At 43.0% G+C, this 17,690-nt stretch overlaps 1 protein-coding gene across 1 annotated transcript in view; it reads left to right on the top strand.

Annotated features, from left to right (window-relative positions):
- The window catches only part of LOC128643927 (pyruvate dehydrogenase protein X component, mitochondrial-like), a gene marked incomplete at its 3' end in the record, with an annotated part of 39,997 nt that extends 23,011 nt beyond the window's left edge, over positions 1 to 16,986 (top strand). Inside the window, exon 3 of the mRNA XM_053696694.1 lies at positions 16,931 to 16,986. Within this exon, the coding sequence (XP_053552669.1) occupies positions 16,931 to 16,986 (56 nt within the window). The remainder of the gene's footprint in view (positions 1 to 16,930) is intronic.
- Positions 16,987 to 17,690: the final 704 nt, after the last annotated feature.

Raw genomic sequence — 17,690 nt, 5'->3', positions numbered from 1 at the left:
CAGTATCCTTTTCTTTCAGTGAAACCGTCAGAGTCAAGTCCTGGGTTTTATTCAGGGAGCTGGGACAGTGTTACATCTAGCCACTTCTCAACCTCTGAGTCCTTTCCTGGACTGACGTTTATATCCCTGTGTTGGTGGCTGAATTTATCAGCTTATTATGCATGGGACTTTTTTTGCTCATCCTACTTGGACTGTGATCACTACAGATGTAAGTCTTTCTGGTTGGGGAGCTGTCTCGGGGTCTCTGAGAGCACAGGGGATTTGGGCTCCTCAAAACGTGAGGTTGCCCATACATTTTCTAGTGCTATTTTCAGAGCTCTTCAGAATTGGTCTCTGTTGAAAAGGGAGTCTCATCTCTGTTTCCAATCAGACAATGTTACAGCAGTGGTCTATATTAACCATCAAGTGGGAACTCACAGTTCCCTAGCCATGAGGGAGGTGTTTCGAATCCTATCATGGACAGCAGCAAATTTTCGTCTAGTTTCTGCTGTTCAATTTTTCTAGGAGTGAAAAACTGGGAAGAAGATTTTTTTCAGTCTTGAGTTTCTGCATCCAGGGGGAATGGTCTCTCCATCAGGAGGTTTTCTTTCAGATTGTGGATCTTTGGGGTCTGCCAGAGATAGATCTGATGGCTTCTCGATTAAAAACAAACTTCCCAGGTATTTTGCAAGGTCCAGGGATCCTCGGGCAGAGTATGTGGCTGCTCTAGTAGCTCCTTGGTCCTTTCAGTCTTTGATAGCTTGGAGAGTGAATGCTAAGTTCTTAGACAAAGAAATTTTAAGATTCTGTGGTTGAGACTTTTTGATACAGGCTTTTAACCGTGTAAAAAAAAAAAAGATTTATCATAAGATCTGAAGGCCTTTATTTCCTGGTGTTTGGATAGTGGCTTTTCCTGGCATTGTTTCAGTATTTCTAGGATTCACAGTGTTTACAGGGTGGTCTGGGAGCTTTTCTGCCAGTTCTTTGAAAGGGCAGATTTCTGCTCTTTCAGTTTTGTTTCATAGGAAGATTACCAATCTTCCTGATGTTCACGATTTTGTTCATGCTTTGGCACATATTTTGTCTGTTATTAAGCCAATTTATCCACCAAGGAATCTAAATTTGGTGTTAAAGGTTCTGCAGGCTCCTTCGTTTGAGCCTATGCATAAGGTTGATATTAAGCTTCTTTCTTGGAAAGGTTTTTGTTTCTTTTGGCTATATCTTCTGCTAGACGTGTTTCTGAATTGTCTGCTCTATCTTGTTTTTCTCCTTATCCCATTTTTCATCAGGATAAGGCAGTTTTAACAATTAAGGTTGTGTCTTCAGATAATATGTCGGGAAAATCATTGTCCCTTCTTTGTTTCCTAATCCAAATAATTTTTCAGAGAGGCTTCTTCACAATTTGGATGTTGTTAGAGCCTTGAAGTATTATGTTGATGATACTAAGGAGTTCAGACAAACTTCTAGCTTGTTTGTTCATTTTCTTCCCAATGGGAATAGTCCACAGCCGCATTCATTACTTTTGGGAAATAAGAACCTGGCCACCAGGAGGATCAAAGACACCCCAGCCAAAGGGTTAAATACTCCTCCCACTAACCTCATCCCCCAGTCATTCTTTGCCTTTCGTCCCAGGAGGTTGGCAGAGAAGTGTCAGAATTTGTTTTGTCTCTTATGGAGGGTACTACTCATCGCAACGGGACAGGAGTTTTAAGTAGCCCTATAAGCTTCTCACTGAGGGCCTGGGTGAAAGTTAGTCCGGAGATGCAGGGAGAGCTCTCCTCTGCGACACCATTCCAACTCATATTAACAGCTCCTACAGCAATCGGCCGTTGATAAGTTTAGCAGACTGCTTTCTTCTCTCAAGTCCATGTCAGGAGCGATGCTACGACCTGTCACACTTGAAGGCCCGTGTTTCTGTTCCACGGCGTAGATTCTGTAAGATTAATTTTTTATATAATGTTAACACAGAAGACAGGGTCACAGCGTGGCGCCTTTTATCTATAGAATCAAGGGTTAATATCCCCTTAGGGGGATTATTGAACAGGGGGAATAATAATCTTATGTTTTTTTTGTTTTATTTTATGGTGCTTTATGTGTGCAATGTTATGGGCTCATAGGCTGTTATGGAATAGAGGTTTCACTTTCAGTTTGAGAGCCATGCTGCTTACAAGCTTGGTGCACTTTCTCTCGTAGCAGGGACGGTCCTACATTGTGCACTATGTGATTCATTGCCTCTTTCGTGACCGGGTGTCTATCAGAGAGGATTCGTACATCTCTGTAGTGTCTGGGTCATAGGGGTGGGGAGTGCCCCAGCCATTGGGGTACACAGGTGCCATTATTTTATTTAAAAAAAAGAGGGCACTCCTCTATTCTATGGTGAGGAAGCCCTAGTTCCCCTCTCAATTATGTTCCATATGCCTTGATAATGTCATTATATCAAATATGTTTGAGACCACGGAGCCGTCCACCCCTGAGGAGTTGTCGTTAGTGAGGTGCGTACCCTACATTGTTATCTCTATACACATGCAGTTTTTCCCGTAGCATTCCTGAGCCTCCGTCTGGATGGGTCCTTTTATTTTTTCTCTCCAGACATTACTGTGCTGTTCAGACTGCGGTGTCTGCGGCCTTAATGCTTTAGCTCGCCCTGCTAGACGCAAGCGAAAGTTTACATATTGCACTCCTTCCCAGAGTAAATCAAATATTTTTTGGGGGATTTAACTGGTAGGGTTATCAGGGGATGTAGTTCTTCTGAGACTTCAGAGTAGGAACTTCTGGGTCAGAGTCTGCTGCCTTTACACCTCCAGCTGCGGAGGAATTAGACTTTTGTTTTAGGAATTAGTGCTTTCTTCTAGAGAATTCAGAGGTTCCAGAGGTCATATTGCCTGATGAACCTTTAATTCCTAAATTGAATAGAGTTTGAGGACAGGGTTGGGGCCTTCCCCCCTGCTCCTGTTGTCCCGGGTCTTCCACCTTGGATTTTACAGTTCCTGCGGGTGCGACTGTTCCTGAGTGTTGTGCCTTTCGTTACTGAATTGCACGCCTTTGCATGTTACATGTTTTTTCAGTTAATGAACGACCCTATCCTTATTGGATACAGGAATTCTCAGTCTGCTCTTTGAATGTCACATCTCATTAGACATGTGGATATGATGTCATCTCCTGTTTGTCCATGTATTGAGATATTTCCCAGTTTTTGGAAAATCAGGGCTCCATTTAGCTGGTCCTGCGGTTAGGCCTGTTTCTTCTTGGGGTGTTAACCTACGGGTTGCCTTGTATTTTATTTTGATCTGATAGGATGTCCTGTCTGTTTCCTTCTTCCCCTTGAGGAAGGATTTATGCGGCTTGACGGTTAGGACCGGATTGCAGGCTGGTCCTGTTCGGGTTTAGTTCGGTCTGGTAGCTCTTGTGTCTGGGTTGTCAGATCCTAGAGCTCCTTCCCATGTAGTGGAGGGTTGGAGGGTTTTTTGCGCCTTTTTTCTTTGAGGCCCTGGGAATTGTCCTTTCTGGACTTAGTTCTCAGCAGCTAGTAGTTTATTGGGTAGTTCAGCTGCCTTGCAGCAGATGGGTTGCAGACTGTGACCAGCTGTAGCTATTGCACATTGACTGTGTACCAGTGACGTGCAGTGACGTCAGAGGCTGGTGAGGCAGTGGCAGGATACACCTTCATTCTTTAGATATCCTTTGTTGAAGAAATAGCAATGCACATGGGTGAGCCAATCACATGAGGTATCTATGTGCAGCCACCAATCAGCAGCTACTGAGCATATTTAGATATGATTTTCAACAAAGGATATCAAAAGAATGAAGACAATTAGATATTAGATGTAAATTGGAAAGTTATTTAAATTTGCATATGGGTTTCATATGGGTTTTCATGTCCCTTTAAATGGTGTCTTGGAAAACTGGTCAACTTAGTAAACATCTGATTTTAGTCTAAAGGATTGTAACTGAAACTCTTGCCAGATAACACAATGCTTGCTCTAATTATGAGATCTAGAAAGCCATGCCCATTAAAATATGTTTAAAACATACTTTTTACTTTAATGCTGCAAATTATTGCTTATAGATTCTTTCATTACTAAGGGATGAGAGTCAGAGGGGGAGGAAGAGAGACAGAGAGAGAAAGAGACCATGGGGGAGAACAACACATAAGGAGAGAGATGGATAGATAGAGAGAGAGACACACACACACACACACACAAGGGGGGGGGAGGGACCACTGCATTTTAAAGTAATAAAACAGCAGAGCTACAGAGGGTTCAGAAAATTAGTCTATAATTTAGTGTGAAGTACAGAGGCAAGCTGCTAAATTAGTGGGTGTAAAGTTTGAGTAAACAAAATACAAAAACGACCCTGCTGTAAAAGAGTAAACAAACACTAAACCACATTCATTAAATTATCATTTTCACTAACAAATCCCTATCAGTAAAATCTTACTTTAATAAGATGTGGGTGAAACACTGCTCTCTGTGCCTCTCTTCCTGCTCTGTAAGGATTCAGGAAGTGACAGTGGCACATTCCACTGCACTTAGAGGGGAAGAACAGAACTCTCTTTTTCACTTTAGCAAAGCTAGCTGGTTCACAGGACAGCAACAAAATATATGAAAGTTGTTTTTTTCCGTTTTTGTTTTGTTTTTATGATTTAACATCCAGCCCCAACCCTATGTTCCACTTACTAATGCCTCTCGCTGGATTGGTTCAGCCCAAATAGGACTGCCTCAAATAAGCAGTTAATGGGCCATGCAATGATCTTAACCACTTGCATCCAGTAGATGGCGCAGCATGTTGTGTAATGGTGGGCAGACCTGCTTGTGCCTCTTCATTGCACAACATATAGCTGTGAGAAAAAAAATGCTGGGAAAAAAAAATTACAATTTTTTTTTAAAGCCAATAAAAAAAAATATATTTTTGCCCATATGAGAGGTGAAGCACTGCCTCACCTGCTTCTAGTGACTGCACATCACTGCTGTGTACTGGCTAGCTGTTTTTATGAGACCTTTTGGTCTTCCTTTCCCCTCCGTGATATGGTCGTTCCCTGTTAGGGATACTGGGTTTGGTCGCCTTGGGCTCTGATCGGTGCTGGGGATGCTGTGCATCTTTTTCTCTCTATGATCCTCTGATTGTATGGAAGTGATGCGGAGACCAGCCTTTGCTCGAGTGATTTTGGCCTGGGGTTGTCCCCTTGGTTGTTGTCCTGCGGCTGTTTGAGAGTCTATGGGCTATGGAGCATTGGATTTTGGCAAGGGTGGTCTCTTCCTTGGTTGGGACTTGCGAGTTCTCTCGTTATCCGGGTTGATCTGATATTGCATTATCTCCCTGTGGTCTGGTTTTTTATCTCAGACGGGGGGTTAGGTTGTCGGGTTTTGTTGTTTAAACAGTTGGGGGCTCGGACCTGTTTTCTCCTTGGTGCTTACGGTTGCTAAAGCTTCGCTCAGTGTTTTCCCTTGTGGAGTTGTTGCCAGACTTTTTGGCTCTAGGGCTGGTCCGGGGTTCTCCAGTTCTGGGAACTTGGGCTATGTGCTTTTACTAGACTAATTGACTGGTCACGGTAGCCCAGGTTTTTTGAGTGCCGATGCTCATTAGGCTTGAGTTACGCCTTTATGGTCGGTTATGGATTCACTGCTATGCAGGCGAATACGTTGCAGTGGCTCTGTTGCAGCTATTGCACATTGATGTATGTTAGCAAGCTAATTGTTTAAGAGGATTCCTTCCACGTTCATTTGCATTTGAGATTGATCTCTTCCTGTAGCCTGTGGCTTTGTGTCTTGTGGCAGCTGCTCTGCCTTTTTTTTTGCCCATCCCCTTAGGGTAGGGGGCTTATTCTCCTTCTTATGGAGGTGTGGTCCTTTTCTTATGAATTCTCCTGGATTCAGGAGTTTGGTACTGAGTGTTAACCTTCAGAGAGGGGTGTTTCTCTCTCTCTCTGGGTTGTCACGTTCCATCCGGATTCTTTCTGGCTCTGTGTCGAGACTACGGTGGGCTTTTTGTTTGATTCCTTTGGGTCTACGGCCTTGTTGTCTGTTTCTAAGGAGTTGGGTTGGCACCCGTGCTCTGTTGGGATGGCTGTGGCCATTTTTCCGCTCATTTTTGAGCTAGTGTTGGGGTTTCTTCTGTTCTCCTGTTTCAGGGGGGCAAGCCGATGGTTGGGCTGGCCCGGCTGGGAGTGGGTTCTGAGATGCGTTGTCATCTTCAGGCTCTAGGTTGGCATATTAGCTAGCTCCCTGGGCTTGCAAGCAGAAGGTTCAGGGTTACCATACACCTTCGAGTTCTGTGTGTAACCTCTCTCTCTTGGGGGTGCAGTGGGCCTCGTTGAGGTTATGTGCTTCCCCTATGTGCTTCCCCTTTTGGAGCCCTGTGTGTAGGTCTGGCGGCTTCGATTGCCTAGAGCAGAGCTTTACAAACTTTTCATGTTGGCGACACACTTTTTAGACTACATCATTTCGCGACACAGTAATTCAGTTGTACTGGCAAACAGGAAGGTTAAACTAACTTGTTTTAAGAGATACGGACACATACATAAATGATATAATAACAAATGTATTTACAAGTAACATTACGTATCTATGTGCAAGAATTAAAAAAAAGTATAATACCACTATAGCTACTTACTATTTTAATGGGATGAATGAAGTTGATGGGATGAACACAATTTCTGAATATTTGGTGGAATATTAGCTAAAGACTCTCGCATTTCATCATCAAGCATTTTTAAGCTTCCCCTTCCTATCCATATATCAGGAGCAGCAATGCACTACTGGGAGCTAGCTGCAGAAAAAAACCCACTGACTTCAGCTCAGCGTTAAGCTGCCACCCTAAGAGCTCTGTGAGTCCGATTGACTACTGCCCGCGCTGCAAACACACTGCTGTGCCACTCACTGACTACACATGCAGTCACGAGTCTATTAAGGAGACTACGTGTGCAGTCAGGAGCCAATGTGCCGCCAATGGGAATAGTTTCAGTTCCCACTGAGCTGCACCAATAGGTTAAGATGATCTGTGACCCCCTAGGTATCAATCACGTGTCAACCACGTGTCAACCATGTGATATGCGTAGCAGGCAGGTGGAAAGTCAGAAACCAAAAAAAAATTTAAAAAAAAATTGGTGCTGAAGCAGGGACACACCAACACACTGCCGCCGACACACTAGTGTGTCCCGACACACAGTTTGGAAAGCACTGGCCTAGAGAGTGCCCTCTGTCTGGGAGTTTTCTTTTGCAATCTTTCTCTTGTTTGCCACTTTTTACTTTTCAGCAAGTATTCTTCTGTGCCATCCTGATGATGGCTTTGTGTTCTTCCGGGTCTGTTACACGTTCTTTTCTCCAACATAGGTGTGTCCGGTCCACGGCGTCATCCTTACTTGTGGGATATTCTCTTCCCCAACAGGAAATGGCAAGAGCCCAGCAAAGCTGGTCACATGATCCTCCTAGGCTCCGCCTACCCCAGTCATTCTCTTTGCCGTTGTACAGGCAACATCTCCACGGAGATGGCTTAGAGTTTTTTAGTGTTTAACTGTAGTTTTTATTATTCAATCAAGAGTTTGTTATTTTAAAATAGTGCTGGTATGTACTATTTACTCTGAAACAGAAAAGAGATGAAGATTTCTGTTTGTATGAGGAAAATGATTTTAGCAACCGTTACTAAAATCCATGGCTGTTCCACACAGGACTGTTGAGAGGAATTAACTTCAGTTGGGGGAACAGTGAGCAGTCTTTTGCTGCTTGAGGTATGACACATTCTAACAAGACGATGTAATGCTGGAAGCTGTCATTTTCCATGGGATCCGGTAAGCCATTTTTATTCAGACAGTAAATAAGGGCTTCACAAGGGCTTATTAAGACTGTAGACATTTTCTGGGCTAAATCGATTCATATATTACACATATTTAGCCTTGAGGAATCATTTTATCTGGTATTTTTGTTAATTAATATTGGCAGGCATGTTTTAGGACACCTTATTCTCTAGGGGCTTTCCCTAATCATAGGCAGAGCCTCATTTTCGCGCCGGTATTGCGCACTTGTTTTTGAGAAGCATGACATGCAGTCGCATGTGTGAGGAGCTCTGATACATAGAAAAGACTTTCTGAAGGCGTCATTTGGTATCGTATTCCCCTTTGGGCTTGGTTGGGTCTCAGCAAAGCAGATACCAGGGACTGTAAAGGGGTTAAAGTTAAAAACGGCTCCGGTTCCGTTATTTTAAGGGTTAAAGCTTCCAAATTTGGTGTGCAATACTTTTAAGGCTTTAAGACACTGTGGTGAAATTTTGGTGAATTTTGAACAATTCCTTCATACTTTTTCGCAATTGCAGTAATAAAGTGTGTTCAGTTTAAAATTTAAGTGACAGTAACGGTTTTATTTTAAAACGTTTTTTGTACTTTGTTATCAAGTTTATGCCTGTTTAACATGTCTGAACTACCAGATAGACTGTGTTCTGAATGTGGGGAAGCCAAGGTTCCTTCTCATTTAAATAAATGTGATTTATGTGACACTGAAAATGATGCCCAAGATGATTCCTCAAGTGAGGGGAGTAAGCATGGTACTGCATCATTCCCTCCTTCGTATACACGAGTCTTGCCCACTCAGGAGGCCCCTAGTACATCTAGCGCGCCAATACTCCTTACTATGCAACAATTAACGGCTGTAATGGATAATTCTATCAAAAACATTTTAGCCAAAATGCCCACTTATCAGCGTAAGCAGCTGCTCTGTTTTAGATACTGAAGAGCATGAGGACGCTGATGATAATGGTTCTGAAATGCCCCTACACCAGTCTGAGGGGGCCAGGGAGGTTTTGTCTGAGGGAGAAATTTCAGATTCAGGGAAAAATTCTCAACAAGCTGAACCCGATGTGATTACATTTAAATTTAAGTTGGAACCTCTGCTTAAGGAGGTATTATCCACTCTGGATGATTGTGAGAATTTGATCATCCCAGAGAAACTATGTAAAATGGACAAGTTCCTAGAGGACCGGGGGCTCCCAGAAGCTTTTCCTATACCCAAGCGGGTGGCGGACATTGTAAATAAAGAATGGGAAAGGCCCGGTATACCTTTCGTCCCTCCCCCCATATTTAAAAAATTGTTTCCTATGGTCGACCCTAGAAAGGACTTATGGCAGACTGTCCCCAAGGTCGAGGGAGCGGTTTCTACTTTAAACAACGCACACTATACCCATAGAAGATAGTTGTGCTTTCAAAGATCCTATGGATAAAAAATTAGAAGGTTTGCTTAAAAAGATGTTTGTTCAGCAAGGTTACCTTCTACAACCAATTTCATGCATTGTCCCTGTCACTACAGCCGCGTTTCTGGTTCGATGAGCTAGTAAAGGCGATCGATAGTGATTCTCCTCCTTATGAGGAGATTATGGACAGAATCCGTGCTCTCAAATTGGCTAATTCTTTCACCCTAGACGCCACTTTGCAATTGGCTAGGTTAGCGGCGAAGAATTTGGGTTTGCTATTGTGGCGCGTAGAGCGCTTTGGTTGAAATCTTGGTCAGCGGATGCATCTTCCAAGAACAAACTCCTTAACATTCCTTTCAAGGGGAAAACGCTGTTTGGCCCTGACTTGAAAGAGATTATCTCTGATATCACTGGGGGTAAGGGCCACGCCCTTCCTCAGGATAGGTCTTTCAAGGCCAAAAATAAACCTAATTTTCGTCCCTTTCGTAGAAACGGACCAGCCCAAGTGCTACGTCCTCTAAGCAAGAGGGTAATACTTCTCAAGCCAAGCCAGCCTGGAGACCAATGCAAGGCTGGAACAAGGGGAAAGCAGGCCAAGAAACCTGCCACTGCTACCAAGACAGCATGAAATGTTGGCCCCCGATCCGGGACCGGATCTGGTGGGGGGCAGACTCTCTCTCTTCGCTCAGGCTTGGGCAAGAGATGTTCTGGATCCTTGGGCACTAGAAATAGTCTCCCAAGGTTATCTTCTGGAATTCAAGGGGCTTCCCCAAGGGGGAGGTTCCACAGGTCTCAATTGTCTTCAGACCACATAAAGACAGGCATTCTTACATTGTGTAGAAGACCTGTTAAAAATGGGAGTGATTCATCCTGTTCCATTAGGAGAACAAGGGATGGGTTCTACTCCAATCTGTTCATAGTTCCCAAAAAGAGGGAACGTTCAGACCAATCTTAGATCTCAAGATCTTAACAAGTTTCTCAAGTTCCATCGTTCAAAATGGAAACCATTCGAACAATTCTTCCTTCCATCCAGGAAGGTTCAATTCATGACCACGGTGGATTTAAAGGATGCGTATCTACATATTCCTATCCACAAGGAACATCATCGGTTCCTAAGGTTCGCATTCCTGGACAAGCATTACCAGTTCGTGGCGCTTCCTTTCGGATTAGCCACTGCTCCAAGGATTTTCACAAGGTACTAGGGTCCCTTCTAGCGGTGCTAAGACCAAGGGGCATTGCAGTAGTACCTTACTTGGACGACATTCTGATTCAAGCGTCGTCCCTTCCTCAAGCAAAGGCTCACACGGACATAGTCCTGGCCTTTCTCAGATCTCACGGATGGAAAGTGAACGTGGAAAAGAGTTCTCTATCTCCGTCGACAAGGGTTCCCTTCTTGGGAACAATAATAGACTCCTTAGAAATGAGGATTTTTCTGACAGAAGCCAGAAAAACAAAACTTCTAAACTCTTGTCAAACACTTCATTCCTTCCTTCCTTCCATAGCGCAGTGCATGGAAGTAATAGGTTTGATGGTAGCGGCAATGGACATAGTTCCTTTTGCGCGCATTCATCTAAGACCATTACAACTGTGCATGCTCAGTCAGTGGAATGGGGACTATACAGTCTTGTCTCCGAAGATACAAGTAAATCGAGGACCAGAGACTCACTCCGTTGGTGGCTGTCCCTGGACAACCTGTCACAAGGGATGACCTTCCGCAGGACCGGAGTGGGTCATTGTCACGACCGACGCCAGTCTGATGGGCTGGGCGCGGTCTGGGGATCCCTGAAAGCTCAGGGTCTTTGGTCTCGGGAAGAATCTCTTCTACGATAAATATTCTGGAAACTGAGAGCGATATTCAATGCTCTCAAGGCTTGGCCTCAGCTAGCAAAGGCCAAGTTTCATCGGTTTCAATCAGACAACATGACGACTGTTGCGTACATCAACCATCAGGGGGGAACAAGGAGTTCCCTGGCGATGGAAGAAGTGACCAAAATCATTCAATGGGCGGAGACTCACTCCTGCCATCTGTCTGCAATCCACATCCCAGGAGTGGAAAATTGGGAAGCAGATTTTCTGAGTCGTCAGACATTACATCCGGGGGAGTGGGAACTCCATCCGGAAATCTTTGCCCAAATTACTCAACTGTGGGGCATTCCAGAACATGGATCTGATGGCCTCTCGTCAGAACTTCAAGGTTCCTTGCTACGGGTCCAGATCCAGGGATCCCAAGGCGACTCTAGTAGATGCACTAGTAGCACCTTGGACCTTCAAACTAGCTTATGTATTCCGCCTTTCCTCTCATCCCCAGGCTGGTAGCCAGGATCAATCAGGAGAGGGCGTCGGTGATCTTGATAGCTCCTGCGTGGCCACGCAGGACTTGGTATGCAGATCTGGTGAATATGTCATCGGCTCCACCATGGAAGCTACCTTTGAGACGAGACCTTCTTGTTCAAGGTCCGTTCGAACATCCGAATCTGGTCTCACTCCAGCTGACTGCTTGGAGATTGAACGCTTGACTTATCAAACGAGGGTTCTCAGGTTCTGTTATTGATACTCTTGTTCAGGCCAGAAAGCCTGTAACTAGAAAAATTTACCACAAAATATGGAAAAAATATTTGTTGGTGTGAATCTAAAGGATTCCCTGGGACAAGGTAAAGATTCCTAAGATTCTATCCTTTCTTCAAGAAGGATTGGAGAAAGGATTATCTGCAAGTTCCTTGAAGGGACAGATTTCTGCTTTGTCTGTGTTACTTTACAAAAAACTGGCAGCTGTGCCAGATGTTCAAGCCTTGTTCAGGCTCTGGTTAGAATCAAGCCTGTTTACAAACCTTTGACTCCTCCTTGGAGTCTCAACTTAGTTCTTTCAGTTCTTCAGGGGGTTCCGTTTGAACCCTTACATTCCGTTGATATTAAGTTATTATCTTGGAAAGTTTTGTTTTTGGTTGCAATTTCTTCTGCTTAGAAAGTTTCAGAATTATCTGCTCTGCAGTGTTCTCCTCCTTATCTGGTGTTCCATGCAATAAGGTGGTTTTACGTACTAAACCTGGTTTTTCTTCCAAAAGTTGTTTCTAACAAAAACATTAACGAGGAGATAGTCGTGCCTTCTTTGTGTCCGAAACCAGTTTCGAAGAAGGAACGTTTGTTGCACAATTTGGATGTTGTCCGCGCTCTAAAATTCTATTTAGATGCTACGAAGGATTTTAGACAAAATCTTCCTTGTTTGTTGTTTATTCTGGTAAAAGGAGAGGTCAAAAAGCAACTTCTACCTCTCTCTCTTTTTGGATTAAAAGCTCATCAGATTGGCTTACGAGACTGCCGGACGGCAGGCCTCCTGAAAGAATCACAGCTCATTCCACTAGGGCTGTGGCTTCCACATGGGCCTTCAAGAACGAGGCTTCTGTTGATCAGATGTGTAGGGCAGCGACTTGGTCTTCACTGCACACTTTTACCAAATTTTACAAGTTTGATACGTTGCTTCTTCTGAGGCTATTTTTGGGAGAAAGGTTTTGCAAGCCGTGGTGCCTTCCATTAGGTGACTGATTTGCTCCCTCCCTTCATCCTGTCCTAAAGCTTTGGTATTGGTTCCCACAAGTAAGGATGACGCCGTGGACCGGACACACCTATGTTGGAGAAAACAGAATTTATGTTTACCTGATAAATTACTTTCTCCAACGGTGTGTCCGTCCACGGCCCGCCCTGGTTTTTTAATCAGGTCTGATAATTTATTTTCTTTAACTACAGTCACCACGTATCATATGGTTTCTCCTATGCAAATATTCCTCCTTAACGTCGGTCGAATGACTGGGGTAGGCGAGCCTAGGAGGGATCATGTGACCAGCTTTGCTGGGCTCTTTGCCATTTCCTGTTGGGGAAGAGAATATCCCACAAGTAAGGATGACGCCGTGGACCGGGACACACCGTTGGAGAAAGTAATTTATCAGGTAAACATAAATTCTGTTTTTTGTCTGAATACTTTAGTATTCTTAGTTCTACCCGATGTGAGGACTTCCGTCTTCAGTTGTCTTTCGGTGCTTTGCATGATGTCGAGAGAAGGGTTTCTCTGTTTAGATGCCCGGTCCTAAACCTCTGGTTTCTGTTTGGTCTGGGCGTAGCCTCCCTTTGTCTGTTCTGAGCTGGGCTCGCTATAGGGGATTTTCCCTTTTATGGATTTCGTGGTGACCTTTCGGTTTCCCTTCGGTTCTTCCTTGCCTTATCCTTTGGGGGTTTTAGGCTGGTGTTCCCCTCTTTTTAGTGAGGGGTGAGCGGTGAGGGACCGACTGTTGGGTGACGGTGTCCCCTAGATGACTGTTGTCTCAGTTGAGTCCGATTTTGAGGTCTCTAGCTAGGCTTCTGGACCATCGGCTTGTCCGTTTTCTTTGGGGCCTTACCTTTTTAAAGTTTTCTTGGCTTCTGACGAAGTGGTGTTTTTGTGGGTAGTGGTTTCAGGCTTGGTGCTCTCAGAATGGGCCACCTATTATACACTCCCGTTTTGGCATTCAGTGTCCTCTTTAGCTTGGGTATGGTTTTCCCAAAAGTAATGAATGCGTCTGTGGACTCTTTCCCATTAGGAAGAAAAACAAAAATTATTCTTACCTGATAATTTCATTTTCTTCTGTGGGGAAGTCACAGCCCCCTGCCTGTTTTTGTATGTGGGGCGTCTTAGTTGTATTCTTCTGGCACCTTTCACCCTAATATTTCTTCTACTGTTTCTTGTTCCTCGGCAGAATGATGGGGGATGAGAGGGAAGGGGGAGGAGTATTTAAGCCTTGGCTGGGGGTGTCTTTGCCGTTTCCTGGTGGCCAGGTTCTTATTTCCAAAAAGTAATGAATGCGGTTTTGGACTCTTTCCTACTGAAGAAAATTAAATTATCAGGTGAGCATAATTTATGTTTTTCTGGTTCCAAAAGAGGGCAGAAAGCTTCTGCCGTTTCTTTTCTTCTTAGTTGAAACTTTTGATCCATAAAGCTTACTTGGAGGTGGGACAACCTCCACTTAAAGGGACATTATACACTCATTTTTTCTTTGCATAAATGTTTTGTAGATGATCTATTTTATATAAGCCCATAAAGTTTTTTTTTTTTTTTTTAAATGTATAGTTTTGCTTCTTTTTAAATAACATTGCTCTGATTTTCAGACTCCTAACCAAGCCCCAAAGTTTTATGTGAATACCGTCATCTACCTTCTCCAACTTGCTCCTGTTTGTGTAAATGGTCTTTTTCATATGCAAAAGAAGGGCGGGGGAGTGTCTTATTTCCCACTTGCAGTGGGCTTTCCAGCTACCTTTTCAACAGAGCTAAACTGAGTAAGTTTTTAAACAGTTTATACTGGATTTTTATGTCAGTATCTGTGCATCTTATTCTTTATAATAGTGTCTATTACATGGAGTTATATGAAAATGAGTGTATACTGTCCCTTTAAACATATTACTGCTCATCAGATTAGTTGCCACTTCTTGAGTTTTCAGTAATGAGTCTTCTGTTGACCAAATTTGCAAGGCAGCTACTTGCTCTCTCTTGCATACTTTTACTAAATTCTACCATTTTGATTTTTTTTTGCTTCTTCTGAGGCAGCCTTTGGTAGAAAAGTCCTTCAGGCAATGGTCTCAGCATAATTTTTAGGGTTTTTTTTTTGCCTTTGCTTGTCTTTCCTACCTATCTGTCTCATGTTTTCTCCTCTGATATAGGTTAAACTGCTTGGAGGTGGGAGGGATTAAAAACTCTTGTCGTGGGGTTCTTTTCCGCCTCCTAGTGGCGGGAATTCTATCCCATACATCAAGGCTCTGTGGACTCATAATCCTGAAAGAAAATACAGTAATTTACAGGTAAGCATACATTTTGGTTTTTTTTCATTTCTCATGGACTCCATAGCTTGGGTATTTGTTCCAGGAGTAATGGATCGCGGACTTCTCACCACCTGTAAGAAAACATAATTTATGCTTACCTGATAAATTTATTTATTTCATGGTGGTGAGAGTCCGCAAGACCCCACCCTGTTTATTTTTTGGTGATGGTTTATTTTTTGCAAATGTTTCCCCCTGCTCCTATTATTTTGCTCTTATTACTTTTTGCTACCTCTGTTGCTTGGCTATACGTCAGCATAGTTCTCCAGTGATATGGGGGGGGTCTTATAGAGCTCTCTGGGTTTGGAAATCTTTACTTCCTCATAGAAGCAGAAGAGTAACTCTCACCACCATGAAATATATTAATTTATAAGGTAAGCATAAATGTTGTTATTATCATCAATTATTTGTAGAGAGTCAACCGACAGATTTGCAGGATATGGTACAGACACACATGACATACCAGACAGTTATAGAGTAGGATAGCAGAAGGACTACTGTCATATTTGTAGTATAGTACAGTCACAAGTGACATACCAGAGAGCGTTACACAGAGCAGGTAGCAGCAACAACAGTCAGATTTGCAGTATAGGTACAGGAACACAAGTGACATAATTAGAGAGAGTAACACAGAGCAGGGTAGCAGCAGGAACACAGTCAGATTTGCAGTATATGGTACAGGCACACATTTGACATAACAAAAGTGAGTTACACAGAGAGGTACAGGTACACAAGTGGCATAACAAAAGGGAGTTACACAGAGTAGGTACAGGCACAAGTGGCATAACAAAAGAGAATTACACAGAGTAGGTACAGGCACACAAGTGGCATAACAAAAGTGAGTTACACAGAGTAGGTACAGGAACACAAGTGGCATAACAAAAGAGGAGTTACACAGAGTAGGTACAGTCACAAGTGGCATAACAAAAGGGAGTTGCACAGAGTAGGTACAGGCACCACAAGTGGCATAACAAAGGGAGTTGCACAGAGTAGGTACAGGCACACAAGTGGCATAACAAAAGTGAGTTACTCAGAGTAGGTACAGGTACACAAGTGGCATAACAAAAGAGAGTTACACAGAGTGGGATATGCAGCAGGACAACAGACAGATTTGCAGGGTATATGGTTCAGGCACACAAGTAACAAACCAAAAGAGTTACATAGTGGGATAGCAGCAGAAAATAACCTCTCTGTGCTTCTGCTCTTTGTTAGCTGGTGCTGGCTATTGTATGACAAATACCACCTGCACCTGTGAGAGCGAGGGTACCTATGTGTAGTAATAATACTGGTTACTGTTAAACCAGACAGACGCAGATATGCACATAATCACAAACACACGGACGGATGCATGCATATAATCCACTCACACACAGATGTACACATGCACATAATTACACGCACAGACTGGTGTAGGCACATAACCACACATTTTACTTAAAGGGACACTGAACCCAAATTTTTTCTTTTGTGATTCAGATAGAGCATGCAATTTAAAAAAAAAAACTTTCTTATTTACTCCTATTATCATTTTTAATTCGTTCTCTTGCTTTCTTTATTTGAAAAATAAGGCATGTAAGCTATTTTTTTTGGTTCAGCACCATGGAAAGCACTTGTTTATTGTAGGTGAATTTACCCACCAATCAGCAAGAACAACACAGTGTGTTCACCAAAAATGGGACGGCATCTAAACTTACATTTTTTCCTTTTCAATAAAGATAACAAGAAAATGAAAAGAATTTGATAATAGGAGTAAATTAGAAAGTTGCTTAAAATTTGCATGCTCTATCCGAATCAGATAGAAAAAAATGGTTCAGTGTCCCTTTAATCTACAGCAGTTTAGTGTATTTGTGCTTTATTGGAAACCAAAATATGTTATGATTTCTGTGCACAAGTTGTTATGTTCATCTACATTTTGTCTTCTTTCTCTGTTTTCCCCCAGATGACATTAAAGTTTCTGTCAATGATTTCATCAAAGCCACAGCTGTGACTATAAAGGTAAGATGTCTTCCCGCCCCAGAATCTGCATGTTTAGCTGTTTTTATTTTAATGAAAGCGATATTGATATGATATTTATGTACAGGTGTAGTGTGGCGCATTGTTTCTGTGTCGCAGTGTTAACAGCTACAGAAAGTGTGACATTACAGCAGTGCACAATGCATATGCCGCTCAGACTTATAACAGAACCACTGGAGCTTTGCTGTATTATCTTCCTGTAATTTATTTTGTGGGATTGGACTTCTTTTCTAGGACAGTTTAAAAGCAGATACAAAAATGTCACTGAGATAAAAGGCAGGTTAATCGTGACTCAGACCATGCTGTGACTGCCTGTAAACAAGCTTCTTTGTTTGATCATTACTGGCATCAAAGGAATTAAAGACGTTTTCTCAGGTATGACTTATAATGAATAAATACTCCTCTAATTTGAATTCCCATTTGTCTGTATCTGAAGCTTTTAAAATAAAACCCATTTAGGTTACTCTGTGCCGTGATCGCTCCAACTCCCAGAGGGTATAAGGTGGCTATATCTTTCCTGTTTAGCTTATATATACAGGAGGATCACATTCAGTGCATTAAATGTTCATGATTCAGGTTAGAGCATGCAATTTCTTTCATCAGAGGGTGAGAGTCATCCCATTGTGCGAATTCCCCCTCCTGACCACTAGGAGGTGGCAAAAGATAATCCAACACACCAAAGCTTT

The sequence above is a fragment of the Bombina bombina genome, unplaced genomic scaffold (assembly GCF_027579735.1).
Source record: "Bombina bombina isolate aBomBom1 unplaced genomic scaffold, aBomBom1.pri scaffold_1809, whole genome shotgun sequence".
Classification (NCBI taxonomy): domain Eukaryota; kingdom Metazoa; phylum Chordata; class Amphibia; order Anura; family Bombinatoridae; genus Bombina; species Bombina bombina.
Note: the sequence above shows the minus strand (reverse complement) of the source record. Positions and strands in the feature narration are given on the sequence as shown.